General features: G+C 39.6%; 1 protein-coding gene across 3 annotated transcripts in view; it reads left to right on the plus strand.

Moving 5' to 3' along the window:
• The window catches only part of CADPS2 (calcium dependent secretion activator 2), a gene marked incomplete at its 5' end in the record, with an annotated part of 490811 nt that overhangs the window by 90139 nt on the left and 385211 nt on the right, over positions 1-15461 (plus strand). For all 3 annotated transcript variants that reach the window (XM_082661437.1, XM_082661438.1, XM_082661439.1), the window contains one exon: positions 15235-15348. In XM_082661437.1, coding sequence (XP_082517563.1) covers positions 15235-15348 — 114 coding nt within the window. The remainder of the gene's footprint in view (positions 1-15234; positions 15349-15461) is intronic.

Genomic DNA, 15461 nt, shown 5'->3' on the forward strand with positions numbered 1-15461 from the left:
ACTTTTGTCAGACCTTAATGGGGGAAGGAGTGACTTTTGATTGTAGTAAGAAGTTCTCAGAGTAGCTCCTAAGGTTTGTTTCTCTTCGAACCTTCTACCCTGCCCCCCATTCCCAGCCCCCAGTTATCTCTGAATTGCTAGATTGCTAAGGCTGTTATTATTTTTGGTGATTGGTGTATTAGTCAGGGTTCTCTAGAGATAGAAGCCCAATAGGAGATTATATATGTAAACATCATATAGGAATTGGCTCATGCAGTACGGAGGCCAAATAGTCCCACAGTCTGACTTCTGCAAGTTGGAGAAGCCAGGAAAGCTTGTGGGATACTTCAGTCTAAGTTGAAAGGCCCCAAGAAGCAGGAGCTATGATGTCCCCGGGCCAGAAAAGATTGACCTCCCAGCTCAAGGAAAGAGAGAGAATTTGCCCTTCCTTAACCTTTTTTGTTGTATTCAGCTGCCAATGAATTATGTGATGCCTGCCCACGTTGGTGAGGGTGGATCTCTTTACTCGGTCTACTGAATCAAATGCTAATCTCTTCTAGAAACACCGTGATAGACACACTCAGAAATAACTTTTTACCAGCTTTCTGGGTGTCCCCTTGTTCAGTCAAGTTGACACATAAAATTAACCATCACAATTGGTTTTGCTTTTGATGAGGTTGTGTTATTAATGGGGACGATTAGAAGTTACTGTCATAGATCTGTTTCACTCTGGTGGGTGAAACAGATGCTAATGAAAAAGCAGATTTGGGGAAGATAATCACCAACAAGACTTGCCAATGTTCTCTCTCACCTACCTATCGCCATGTTCTGGAGTATGAGACAGTTCTGTTGAATGACTCCTCAGTACTTAGCTTGATTGTCTTTTGTAAGAGTAGGCTGAATGAAGGCTCAGTCATGTAAGGACATGCCGATGGGATGGGGGCACGCAGGGTCAAGTAAAAAATGTGGGCTTGGATTCAGGAGAGACCTAGGTTAGGGTCCTAGTTCTGTGAGCTAACTGATTTTGTATCTTCACCTCTCAGTTTGTTTTCTTATCCATAACATGGGACTTAATAACACCTACTTCACTCTCTGACAGTGAAAAACGCTAGGCAAATACCTAGGTTTTGCATTTTGGCCTTTGTTCCGTTTCTCTTCAATCAGTTATACCACAGGCTTCGTCACAAGCTTTATACTGTGGGGCCTGCTGCTGTGAGTGAGGCCACCCCTGTTTTGCATGGTGCAGCGAGGCTTCGTTCACTTGTGTCTTCAAGGGACATTTCACCACCTCGCACATTTCTCTATACCGGTGCTGTTCAATTGAAATATAGCGGGAGCCACACAGGTACTTCAGAGTTTTCTAGTAGCAATATTAAAACATTATTAAAATGATAAAGGTCATGTTAATAATTTATTTTACCCCATGTATCCAAAACACTTTTTCAACATGTAACCACTATGCAAGTGTTAGTGAGATGTTTCGTAATCTTCTTTTTCTTGCATAGAGTATTTGAATCCAGGATGTGTTTCGACATAGAGTGTGTGTTGAGTTGGGCTGGCCGCGTTTCAAGTGCTCAATAGCCACGTGTGGTTAGTGGCTCCTCGATGGGCAACCCAGCTCCGGACAGTCTATTGTTGATTGTTCATCTGCATCCATCTTTTTTTTTTTAATTTAATTTTATTTATTTATTTTTTAGACAGCAGGTTCTTATTAGTTGCCTATTTTATACATATTAGTGTATATGTGTCAATCCCAATCTCGCAAATCATCCCAACACCCCACCCCCACCCCCTAACTTTCCCCCCTTGGTGTCCATACATTTGTCCTCTACATCTGTGTGTCTATTTCTGCCTTGCAAACCGGTTCATCTGTACCATTTTTCTAGGTTCCACATATATTTGTTTTTCTCTTTCTGACTTACTTCACTCTGTATGACAGTCTCTAGATCCATCCACGTCTCTACAAATGACCCAATTTCGTCCCATTTTATGCTGAGTAATATTCCATTGTATGTTTGTACCACGTCTCCTTTATCCATTTGTCTGTCAATGGGCATTTAGGTTGCTTCCATGGCCTGGCTGTTGTCAGTAGTGCTGCAATGAACATTGGGGTGCATGTGTCTTTTTGAATTATGTTTTCCTCTGGGTATATGCCCAGTAGTGGGATTGCTGCATCATATAGTAATTCTAGTTTTAGTTTTTTAAGGAACCTCCATACTGGTCTCCATAGTGGCTGTATCAATTTACATTCCCACCAACAGTGCAAGAGCATCCCCTTCTCTCCACACCCTCTCCAGCATTTGTTGTTTGTAGATTTTCTGATGATGCCCATTCTAACTGGTATGAGGTGATACCTCACTGTACTTTTGATTTGTATTTCTCTAATAATTAGTGATGTTGAGCAGCTTTTCATGTGCTTCTTGGCCATCTGTATGTTGTCTTTGGAGAAATGTCTATTTAGATCTTCTGCCCATTTTTGGATTGGGTTTATTTTTTTAATATTGAGCTGCATGAGCTGTTTATATATTTTGGAGATTAATCCTTTGTTAATTCATTTGCAAATATTTTCTCCCATTCTGAGGGTTGTCTTTTCGTCTTGTTTATGGTTTCCTTTGCTGTGCAAAAGCTTTTAGGTTTCGTTAGGTCCCATTTGTTTATTTTTGTTTTTATTTCCATTACTCTAGGAGGTGGATCAAAAAAGATCTTGCTGTGATTTATGTCTGAGTGTTCTTCCTATGTTTTCCTCAGAGTTTTATAGTGTCCGGTCTTAGATTTTGGTCTTTAATCCATTTTGAGTTAATTTTTGTGTATGGTGTTAGGGAGCATTCTAATTTCATTCTTTTACATGTAGCTGTCCAGTTTTCCCAGCACCACTTATTGAAGAGACTGTCTTTTCTCCATTGTATATCCTTGCCTCCTTTGTCATAGATTAGTTGACCATAGGTGTGTGGGTTTATCGCCGGACTTTCTATCCTGTTCCATTGATCTATATTTCTGTTTTTGTGCCAGTACCAGATTGTCTTGATTACTGTAGCTTTGTAGAATAGTCTGAAGAAAGGAAGTCTGATTCCTCCAGCTCCACTTTTTTCCCTCAAGACTGCTTTGGCTATTCGGGGTCTTTTGTGTCTCATTACAAATTTTAAGATTTTTTTGTTCTAGTTCTGTAAAAAATGCTGCTGGTAACTTGATAGGGATTGCATTGAATCTGTAGATTGCTTTGGGTGGTATAGTCATTTTCACAGTATTGATTCTTCCAATCCAAGAACGTGGTGTATCTCTCCATCTGTTTGTGTCATCTTTGATTTCTTTCATCAGTGTCTTATAGTTTCCTGAGTACAGGTCTTTTACATCCTTAGGTAGGTTTATTCCTAGGTATTTTATTCTTTTTGTTGCAGTGGTGAATGGAATGGGATTGTTTCCTTAATTTCTCTTTCTGATCTTTCAGTGTTAGTGTATAGGAATGCAAGAGATTTCTGTGCAGTAATTTTGTATCCTGCAACTTTACCAGATTCACTGATTAGCTCTAGTAGTGTTCTGGTAGCATCTTTAGGATTCTCTATGTATAGCATCATGTCATCTGCAAACAGTGACAGTTTTACGTCCTCTTTTCCAGTTTGGATTCCTTTTATTTCTTTTTCTTCTCTGATTTCCGTGGCTAGGCCTTCCAAAACTATGTTGAATAATAGTGGTGAGAGTGGACAACCTTGTCTTGTTCCTGATCTTAGAGAAAATGCTTTCAGTTTTTCACCATTGAGAATGACATTTGCTGTGGGTTTGTCATATATGGCCTTTATTATGTTGAGGTAGTTTCCCTCTGTGCTCACTTTCTGGAGAGTTTTTATCATAAATCGGTGTTGAATTTTGTCAGAAGCTTTTTCTGCATCTATTGAGATGATCATATGGTTTTTATTCTTTAATTTGTTACTATGGTGTATAACATTGATTGATTTGCGTATATGGAAGAATCCTTGCATCCCTGGGCTAAACCCCACTTGATCATGGTGTGTGATCATTTTAATGTGTTGTTGGATTCTGTTTACTAGTATTTTGTTGAGGATTTTTTCATCTATATTCGTCAGTGATATTGGTTTTTTAATTTTCTTTTTTTTGTATCTCTTTCTGGTTTTGGTATGTTGGTGATGGTGGCCTCATAGAATGAATTTGGGAGTGTTCTGCAATTTTTTGGAAGAGTTTGAGAAGGATGAGTGTTAACTCTTCTCTGAATGTTTGATAGAATTCACCTGTGAAGCCATCTGGCCCTGTACTTTGATTTGTTGTAAGATTTTTAACCACAGTTTCAATTTCATTACTTGTGATTGGTCTCAAATTTTCTGTTTCTTCCTGGTTCAGTCTTGTAAGGTTATACCTTTCTAAGAATTTGTCCATTCTTCCAGGTTGTCCATTTTATTGGCATAGAATTGCTTGTAGTAATTTCTTATGATGCTTTGCATTTCTGCGGTGTATGTTGTTACTTCTCCTTTTTCATTTCTAATTTTATTGATTTGAGTCCTCTCCCTCTTTTTCTTGATGAGTCTAGCTAATTGTTTATCAATTTTCTTTATCTTCTCAAAGAACCACCTTTTTGTTTTATTGATCTTTGCTATTGTTTTCTTTGTTTCTATTTCACTTATTTCTGCTCTGATCTTTATGGTTTCTTTCCTTCTACTGACTTTGGGTTTTGTTTGTTCTTCTTTCTCTAGTTCTTTTGGGTGTAAAGTTAGATTGTTTATTTGAGTTTTGTCTTGTGTCTTGAGGTAGGATTGTATTGCTATAAAATTCCCTCTTAGACCTGCTTTTGCTGCATCCAATAGGTTTTGTATTGTTGTGTTTTCGTTTTCATTTGTCTGTAGGTGTTTTTGGTTTCCTTTCTGAGTTCTTCAGGGATATCTCGGTTATTTAGTAACGTATTGATTAGCCTCCATATGTCTATGTTTTTTACGTTTTTTCCCCTGTAATTGGTTTCTAATCTCAGAGTGTTGTGGTCAGAAAAGATGCTTGATATGATTTCAATTTTCTTAAATTTACTGAGGCTTGATTTGTGAACCAAGATATGATCTGTCCTGGAGAATGCTCTGTGTGCACTTGAGAAGAAAGTGTAATCTGCTATTTTTGGATGGAATGTCCTATAAATTTCAATTAAATCTATCTGGTCTATTGTGTCATTTAGAGCTTCTGTTTCCTTATTAATTTTCTGTCTGGATGATCTGTCCATTGGTGTAAGTGAGGTGTTAAAGTTCCCCACTATTATTGTGTTACTGTGGATTTCCTCTTTTATAGCTGTTAGCAGTTGCCTTATGTATTGAGGTGCTCTTGTGTTGGGTGCATATGTACTTATAATTGTTATATCTTCTTCTTGGATTGATCCCTTGATCATTATGTAGTGTGCTTCCTTGTCTCTTGTAACATTCTTTATTTTAAAGTCTACTTTATCTGATAGGAGTATTGCTACTCCAGCTTTCTTTTGATTTCCATTTGCATGGAATATCTTTTTCCATCCACTCACTTTCAGCCTGTCTGTGCCCCTAGGTCTGAAGTGGGTCTCTTGTAGACAGCATATATATATATGGGTCTTGTTTTTGTATCCATTCAGCAAGCCTGTGTCTTTTGTTGGAGCATTTCACCCATTCACATTTAAGGTAATTATTGATATGTATGTTCCGATGACCATTTTCTTAAGTGTTACAGGTTTGTTTTTGTAGGTCTTTCCTTCTCTTGTGTTTCCCACTTAGCGAAGTTCCTTTAGCATTTGTTGCAGAGCTGGTTTGGTGGTGCTGAATTCTCTTAGCTTTTGCTTGTCTGTAAAGCTTTTGACTTCTCTGTCGAATCTGAATGAGATATTTGCCAGGTAGAGTAATCTTGGTTGTAGTTCTTCCCTTTCATCAGTTTAAATTTATCGTTCCACTCCCTTCTGGCTTGTAGAGTTTCTGCTGAGAAATCAGCTTTTAACCTTATGGGAGTTCCCTTGTATGTTATTTGTGTTATTCCCTTGTTGGTTTCAGTAATTTTTCTTTGTGTTTAGCTTTTGTCAGTTTGATTAGTATGTGTCTCAGAGTGTTTCTCCTTGGTTTTATCCTGCCTGGGACTCTCTGCACTTCCTGGGGTTGGGTGGCTATTTCATTTCCCATGTTAGGGAAGTTTTCGACTGTAATCTATTCACATATTTTCTCTGGTCCTTTCTCTCTCTCTTCTCCTTCTGGGACTTCTGTAATGCGAATGTTGTGTTTAATGTCCCAGAGGTCTCTTAGGCTGTCTTCATTTCTCTTCTTTCTTTTTTCTTTATTCTGTTCCACAACAGTGAATTCCACCATTCTGTCTTCCAGGTCACTTATCTGTTCTTCTGCCTCAGTTATTCTGCTCTTGATTCCTTCTAGTGTATTTTTCATTTTAGTTATTGTGTTGTTCGTCTTGGTTTGTTCTTTAATTCTTCTAGGTCCTTGTTCTTTAATTCTTCTAGGTCTTTGTTAAACATTTCTTGCATCTTCTTGATCTTTGACTCCTTTCTTTTTCCAAGCTCCTGGATCATCTTCACTATCATTATTCTGAATTCTTTTTCTGGAAGGTTTCCTATCTCCATTTCATTTAGTTGTTTTTCTGGGGTTTTATCTTGTTCCTTCATGTGGTACATAGCCCTCTGCCTTTTCCTTTTGTCTGTGTTTCTGTGAATGTGGTTTTTGTTCCATAGGCTGCAGGACTGTAGCTCTTGCTTCTGCTCTCTGCCCTCTGGTGGATGAGGCTATCTGAGAGGCTTGTGCCTGCATCCATGTTAAGATTCAGCTTTGTCTGGTGCTTCTTTAAGTTGTTGAAATAACATCACCATGTGTTTCTTTTTAAGACTTTTTTTTTATGTAGACCATTTTTAAAGTCTGTTGAATTAGTTACAGTATTGCTTCTGTGTTTTGTTTTTTTGGCCCGGAGGCATGTGGGATCTTAGCTCCCCAGCCAGGCATCAAACCTTCACCCCCTGCAGTGGAAGGTGAAATCTCAACCATTGGACTGCCAGGGAAGTCCCCACCATGTGTTTCTGACAACAACCCTACTAAATGTTCATTATTACTCTCCTTGCTGTCTCGGTGAACAACTTGAGGTTAATGACCTGTGGAAGACCCTACAAATTGTGGGGGATCCTGATACAGACAGTAGTCTTAAACCAGAGCCTGTGCTCTTACTCACTCTAATGCCCTGTTAGTCATATATAACCTTATTAAATAATGAAATGAGTAAAGATATACATAATAGACTGTTTTCTCATCCATTGTAGAGGTTTGAGGCACTATTTTAGTATGGGATTAGTGCTGTGAGGTACAATGAAGTTCTTATCCTAAAGTTAGTTTTATTGTAGTGGGAGGAGTTAAATAAACAAATACATGCAGGAATTACATACCGCTTATTGAAAAAAAAAGCATGGCTGTGAGGGAAACAGAATAATGTGGAGGTTGGAAAGAATATATGCTTTAGATCAGGTTACTGGTTGAGATTCTGCCCTTGTCACTTCCTAGATGTGAAGTTAGGTGAGATGCTTAACTTCCTCATTTGTGAAATGAGGATGAACTTTCTAGAAGATTTAGGGAGATTTAATGAGACATGCGTGAAGTGTGCTCAGTACAGTGCAGCAAGGAAATTCATAGAATCATGGATTTAACTTCCCTAGTTTCAGTGTTCACCAGCAGCTCCCCTCCCCCAAGCCAGTTCCCTGTAGTGACTTGTAATTTTGCTGAGGCTTGAATTCAACTAGGAGGTCAGTGAGAGTGTGGATAGAAGTCATACTTAGCAGCTGGGCAAGCCTAGCCTGGGACCCATTTGTTCACAGTGCAATGGGATTTTTCTGCTCTGTACTCATCTTTTAGTATAGCTTTTATTATAAAATATGTTAAAGCAGTATTTGCAAATCTGGGGCTTTCTAAAATTTCCCCTTTTCAGTACTGTGGGACAATAGAACTCAGTCTGCCAAACTAACTTTATTTGTAGTCTCCCTCAGGCACTTAGAATCTGGTGTTCACTGTTCATTGGGGCAAGTTCACTGGATGAGGAGTTTTTCATATAAGATAACATATGGAAAGAAGATTTTGTTGTAGAGTAAATTGAGATAAACCTACTAGCCAGGGATGGTAGTGCTGTGGCATTTTCTCCCTGACGGGGTATCTCATTGGGATTTCTATCAGTTAGGATTTGGTTCAGTCACATGTGACCAGTGCACCCAAGCCCAGCTCCCCCTGCCCCCAAGAGTGATCTGTACCTATAGATGTTTATCTCTCTCACACATAAAGCAAGTTGGCAGGTGGCAGTCCAGGGTTGTAATGGCTGCTTCACGTTTGGGAGAGTCTCAGGCTCTTATTTGTTGCTTCACCATCTCATGGGCAAGCTTACATTCCCAGCTAGCACATCAAATTCCAGCCAGTGGGAAAAGAGGAAAGAGAAGGAGGCAAAAAGTGCTTGCTTCGGCTACCGTTTATGGTTTTCTGCAAGTCACGTATACTTTTGCTTACATCTTGTTGGCTTTAACTTAGTCACTTGACCATGTCCACTGTCAAGTGAGGCTGGTATTTGTAGTCTTAGATAGGCATATTCACTGTCCCAAGTATCTGCAGCTGTAGAGGAGAGTGAGAAATTATTTGGATAGGAAATTGTTAATAGCAGTGACTCCCACAGGGTATTATAAAGTGTGAAATGGGCCAGAGGCTCTTTGTTGTTCTGTTCCGACATGCAGTTTGGGGAGGTCTGTTTCAGAAAGGCTCTGATGATTTTGCCTCAGTGGTTTTATGCAGATCTTTCTGGTAGAGTGTCCATAGGAAGGGAAAAAGAAAACAATACCTATCCTATAGTCTTTTCCTGCTAATGTCTTTTGCTATATCTCATTAACGGGTGTTAAAGCTATGCCTTTGTGCATTTCAGAGACCATCTGTGCCTGGAATAAATCCTTTCACCTCCTTGAGAAGTGCTTGTCTTTCTACTTTCTTTAAGGTTTGTGCGTACACCGACACCCACCCTCCCGGAGGAGGTACCTACCCACTGGTCACCTGCCACTGTGCTATAGAGTCTGACCTTGGCCTCCTTCACTTACCAGGAGGTCATGCAGCCCCACCATGAGTGTTCAGACTCATGACGGGGCTGCAGGGCCAGGTAGGCTCTGCACAGCGGTGGTTGCCAGGTTCCTGAGCAGCATAATGGGTGGTCTCCTGCTGCAGTCAAGATCCAGGCATAAGGCTTCAGCTGATCATGACTTAGAATAGAAAGGCTAGGATATAATTTGAACAGGGACAAAAAAAAAAAAAAACCCAAAACAAAAAACGCTCTAGGTTGCATAAGACATCTCTGAACTCAAGAAATCAAGTATTTTTTCTGAGGCCACTATTATTATGGATAAATTATCACTGCCAGCCAAGATTTATGAAACTTAGCTTTTACTGTCAGTAATTGAAGTGTTCTTTTTATAAGGTAAATCTCTTGGTTGTATTTAGATGTTTGCAAGGATATTTATGTTCCAGTTAAGTTTTTGCAATTTGGTTTCATATAAAAAGCTCTTCTTAAAATTCCCATTAGATAATTTCTGGTGGTCAGTTTTTTTACTTCTGAAAAATATTTTCTTCATTCATTAGTAAATATACTAGGGTGAAGACAGTATATGGGCAAAACTAATATATAGGCTGACTAATAAAACCAGCTGCCCTCCAAAATGTTAATTGGTTGTGTCAGACAGGAGGTATGCATATGACAGGTTTCCCTCTTGCTTAATCCTGAATTGATGAATATTTTTATAATGATCTGGACGATGAAGAATATGGATAGCACATTATTATGTTAGTGGTATAACAAAACTAGGAGGGTTCTTTGGTCACAGGGTGAAGGAATCAGAATTCTAAAGAAAAAACTGAATCAACTGGAACCATGGACCAAATAAATCTAGCCAGGATGGAAACACGGCTCAATGAAGCACATGTAAGAATGTTTTAGAATTTTTGTTGATCGTAAGCACGATGTGAGTCAGTTGATGTGACTGCCAAGAAGAGTTAATTTGTTTTTCGTTTGAATTAATAGACATAGAGTACTTAGAATGTGAGAAGTGGCCCTCCCACTTGTCTCTGTGTTGGCCACATGATCCTAGGAGAATCATCATCAGTCTGTTGAGTATATTTTGGAAGGGACATGGCTGTTGTAATGAGTTTCATGATGTTATAGCTTTCAAAGTACTTTCTTATATTTAGTTTTATGTAAATAAGTTTTATTTAGCTATGTAATGCTTCATTTATGGGCAAACTGGAGAGTACTCTTAGGATGCTGGGGGAACTGGTAAAGTTTATTCTAGAAAAGAGAAGACTCAAATAATCTAGTACTTGTCTCCAACTTCCTGAATTGCTATGTTGAAGAAGCAAAGTAATGTTTAGTTTGTTTGGTCTTAGGTAGTATAGAACTAGGATTTATGCAAGGCATAAGGAAGCAGGTTTCAATCCTTTATAGTTGTCTAAAGTTAAAGTAGGCTTCATTGCAAGGTATAAAGGTAGGGTGTGTATGTCTGTGTGTATTTTAGTTTCAGTAGGCTCAAATGGAGACCGAGAGATCACTTGGTATGGATTTTGTAAAGATTAATGCATTGATTAGAGTGTTGAGTAGCATGATTATTATGGTTCTTTCCTGACTCTTTCTGTTTCTTTGAAATCCTCAACCTTGAAATGTTAAAAAAAAATAAATAAATAAAAGGGGGGTGGGTGGATATACAGTCAAGTTCAAATCTTATACCTGAAAGGAGAAATTTTAAAAAGTCAATTGGTTTGTTCAGTCTTTCTGCAGGATGATCAGATTTAAGCTGTCTGCAATGAGTCATAATTGTTCTGAGTTTAAAAATGTGTAAAGTGGCTCTTAAAGCTTAATTTCTTTTTTCTTTTTTTTTTTTTTTGCGGTACGCGGGCCTCTCACTGTTGTGGCCTCCCCCGCTGCGGAGCACAGGCTCCGGACGCGCAGGCTCAGCGGCCATGGCTCGCGGACCCAACCGCTCCGCTGCATGTGGGATCTTCCCGGACTGGGGCACGAACCCATGTCCCCTGAATCGGCAGGTGGACTCTCAACCACTGTACCACCAGGGAAGCCCTAAAGCTTAATTTAAATGTAAATTAAAATTTGAGTATGTAAGAAGGGTCCTGTGATTTAAAACTTAAAATGAATAAAGTGATATAGGTTGAAAGATCTTTTTCATCCTTATTTTCCATCTGTCCAGTGTCCAAGGCCATCCTTCTTCCATAGTTTGTCTGTATATGGAAGCAAATACATGTTCTGATTTTTGTCCCTTTTCTATGGAAGTGGTGGCTTATTTTAAATACTGTTCTATACTGTTTCCTTCCCCAAGATATTTTGAGGATATTTTCACATCAGTACATAAGAGAACTTTGTCATACTTCTTTATAAAGCTAATAGTATTACCACTGTTTGATGTAGTAGTATTTACTCCTTTATTTATGAAAAGTTAGGTGGTCGGCATTTTTTTGTTTTGTTTTTTGCTAATGTGGGGCTTGAGGGGTGGGAAGTGCTACTGTGCAGAGCTGAAATTGATTATAGAGTTAACTGCAGTTTCCAGTCAAGCCTCCCCTTTCATGTTGCAAGCCTTTAAGTATACTCCAGAGTTCCAGAATATTTACATCAGGTACATACTGCGGATGCAGCTGTTGTCTAGGGTGGGAGACAGATTTCTTTTTTTTCTTTTTTTAAAATTTTATTTATTTATTTTTGACTGTGTTGGGTCTTCGTTTCTGTGCAAGGGCTTTCTCTAGTTGCGGCAAGAGGGGGCCACTCTTCATTGCGGTGCGCGGGCCTCTCACTGTCGCGGCCGCTCTTGTTGTGGAGCGCAGGCTCAGTAATTGTGGCTCACGGGCCCAGTTGCTCCGCGGCATGTGGGATCCTCCCAGACCAGGGCTCGAACCCGTGTCCCCTGCATTGGCAGGCAGACTCTCAACCACTGCTCCACCAGGGAAGCCCCTGGGAGACAGATTTCTGGTGCTTCCTGCTCCACCATCTTCCCAGGAGCCTTCTGCTCTCAGGTAGACTTCATTTGGAAAAGAAAACTGTAAAGTAAGTTAGGCATGTTTTCATAGCTTGAGTCATTTCTCTCAGTACATCCATGTTGCCTGTCTTTCTGTTGGCTTATAGGTTAGACTCTTGTCAATTTCTAGGATCTATATGTTTGAAAACTAGCTCTTTAGGGTAAACTAGCTCTTTAGGGTATGAGTTGCAAGTTTTTTGTCTTTTTTTTTTTCTGGTAAGTCTTTTTTTCCAATGATTTTATTTATGGTATGTTTTGCCATGCTAAATTTATTTATTTATTTAAAAAAGGATATATTTGACATAACATTGTATAGGTTTAAGGAGTATAATGTGATGATTTGATACACATATATTGCAAAATGATTACTACAGTACTAAATCTATTTTTAATGTTTAGGCAGCTAAATTTATGACCTGTAGATGTTGATTCATGCTTAAAAAGATCTTTCTCATGCCCGTGTTTAAAGGAATTCTCCCATTTCTTCTCATACCTTTACGGTTTGGTCTTTTTTTACATTAGAAGTTTTCATTCATTTGGGCTGTAACCATGTGTTATGGTCCAACTTAATATTTTTCTCCACGGCTACCCAGTTATTCTAACATCATTGATTGAAGAAACCATCTTTTACTACTGATTTGAGGTGGAATAAAGGTATTTTATAGTACAGTTCTGGTTGTATTTGGATCTATTTCATGGGTTTATTATATTGGTCTCTATCTGTTGATGTATAGCATAGTTTATTTTGATAATGCCAGTAGCTTTTAGGAAATTCTTTCCGACTGCTTTCCCACTGCTAGATTCTAAATTGCCTTTTTTCCTTCCTATCTCTTTTATGTAGAATTGTAGACCTTTTCTCTGTACTAATGGAGTATCCATTTATTGACTGTTTGTATATCGTTATGATATGGCTGTCATTTTATATCTTAAATGTAACTGCAGTAATTTTTATTCATAAAAAAGTTGAAGCCTGGGCTTCCCTGGTGGCGCAGTGGTTGAGAGTCCGCCTGCCGATGCAGGGGACACGGGCTCGTGCCCCGGTCCGGGAAGATCCCACATGCCGTGGATCGGCTGGGCCCGTGAGCCATGGCCGCTGAGCCTGCACGTCCGGAGCCTGTGCTCCGCAACGGGAGAGGCCACAACAGTGAGAGGCCCGCGGACTGCAAAAAAAAAAAAAAAAAAAAAAAGTTGAAGCCTTATACTTAGCCACGTGCCTCTGGCGTGTTTTGTGAACTACACCACCATTGTTAGTTTCCAAGAAGATGGTTTGTGCCATCTCCTTCTCTTGATTCATATGCTTGAATTTCCCACACCATAATCACCACAACATAACTCACTGCCACAATGGCTGAACTTAAACACTGGCAAACTAGAAATTGAAAAGATTTAGTTCTTAAAGAATAAAATGCCTCTGAAAGAAGAAAATTGAAGGAAGATATCCCTAGGTTGTAGTTTTTGAACAATATTTACTTTATTTATCGAATGAGGGAGTTGGGACAAATGATCATTAAGGTCCCCTCCAGGTCATTGTCATTGCCCTGTGTACATTTCCATTTACATTATTTTACCTGGACAGTTGGTTTGCAAGTTGAAGCCCTTCTTGGCGGTTCCCAGGGCTTGGCAACTAGACTGCTCTCAGCCATTTCATTCTCAGCAGTTGCTGTCCTGCTTTCATCTGGTCCCTTTTGTGAACCATGTTTAGAGAGCTAAAGGCATGGGCTTAATTTGCCTTGCTAGTACACATACAGGAAAGGTTCCTGCTTTCATTCTCTTCATATTATAGAAATGGAGAGTGTAATATAGTGGTGACATTCCTGCTTTTCAGCTTGGTTTAGCTTTCCCTAAAATGAAGAAGGTAACCTTACTAAAGAAATGGAATGGTCTCCTCTCTCCACTGCTCGGGGCAAGGGGTTTTTTTTACACTGCGGCACAATAGGACACTTCTTTATCAGTCTGTTACTACCAGCAGCAGTTTCTTTACAGGCTGTCTTGTTTATTAGACTCCTAAATAAAACCCGTGTTTTGAAAGAGCTTGTCTCATATTTGAATGGCATTTTAGTAAGCCTTTTGAACAGTTTTAAACTTACTTCATATCGGCCTTCTTTTGGAAGCCAAATCATACCAGTTTGTTTAGTCTTTCTAATCCTTTAATCATTTTATCCTCAGCATGTTTCCAAATGCTTCACATCTCTCTGTAGAATCCAGAACTGGACTGAGTTCTTTAACAGTCTGATGAGGATGACTGAAATGGAAAGATCACTCCTTCTGTTCCTTATATATCTCAGGATTTGTTGTTTTATCTGCAAGACTGTGCTCTGTCTCCAGTTAAGCATTAAAAAAAAATGCTTCTGCTTGACCTAACGCACCCTGCCTCTAGTGAAGTGGATGCCTCTGTAGTCGGTGCTGGCTTCGTGGGGATGAGCCTGTGCAGCCACCTGGGGCTCCTGCGGAGAAGGGTCCCATGCTTGGTTTAATGCTCTTTTGCTGCTGTATTGAACTTAATTTTCTCAACAAGGAGCTTCTCTTTCTCGTTTTGTAGTGAGCCCTGCAAATGAAGTAGCTGCCTCTTCTTGTAGTTGATAACTAGAGGACATGCTTAGTAAGTCATGGTTCGTGTCTAACCCACCCTCCGTAACTGTGATGGGTAGACCCAGGGTGAACAAATCTGGTTGTGAACTTCCACTCCACTCCCTGCGTCACGGCCTTCCCCTAGCCTGCCTCCAGATCGCCTCTCTGTTCGCCTCCTTATCATTCCTTTATCTCAGCTCAGGCACTGAGGTGTGTTTACTCATGGAATCCAGGCTTTTGGCATACCACAGATGTCTTTTCCAGAGGATTCTTTCTCTGGGTCCCTCTGTCTTTCCTGTCACCTTTTGTCCAAAGCTGATGGTTGGCCGTTCACCTCCAAGAGCACTTGTCCCTTCTGCTCTCTCTATTCAGGGCAGCTGCCAGTTAGTTTCTCATTCGAATTTTAGATTTTTTTTTTCTTCTCTCTACAGAGAGATTAGAGTGTAGTAATCACGGGAATTCTGTTTGGGGCAGAAATTTGGATTCCATCGCAGTATCAGGTATCGCAGAGTATGTGGGGCAGTGACCTACATTTTTAAAATGACCCATAAGTTAATTCTAGGTATGAAATCTTAGACACAAGTAGCAAATGTAACTTTTAAAAGTCATTATGTTTCATGGATTGGCTAGTTTTTGATCTGATTCCCTCTTTTTCCTTGCAGCTTAACAAGCAGCAATTGCAGTTACTGAAAGAACGGTTCCAGGCCTTCCTCAATGGGGAAACCCAGATTGTAGCCGATGAAGCGTTTTGCAATGCAGTTCGGAGTTACTATGAGGTAAGTTTGAAGAGTCTGATGCCTTTTAAAAGACATTTTTAATGGCTTTCCCATTTTAAGAAGCTCACTGGTGTGACAGGATGGCTGTGAATTTGCCACCTTCCTTGAAAGCA

The sequence above is a fragment of the Grampus griseus genome (genome assembly GCF_964374135.1).
Source record: "Grampus griseus genome assembly, chromosome: 9".
In the NCBI taxonomy this organism is placed as follows: Eukaryota; Metazoa; Chordata; class Mammalia; order Artiodactyla; family Delphinidae; genus Grampus; species Grampus griseus.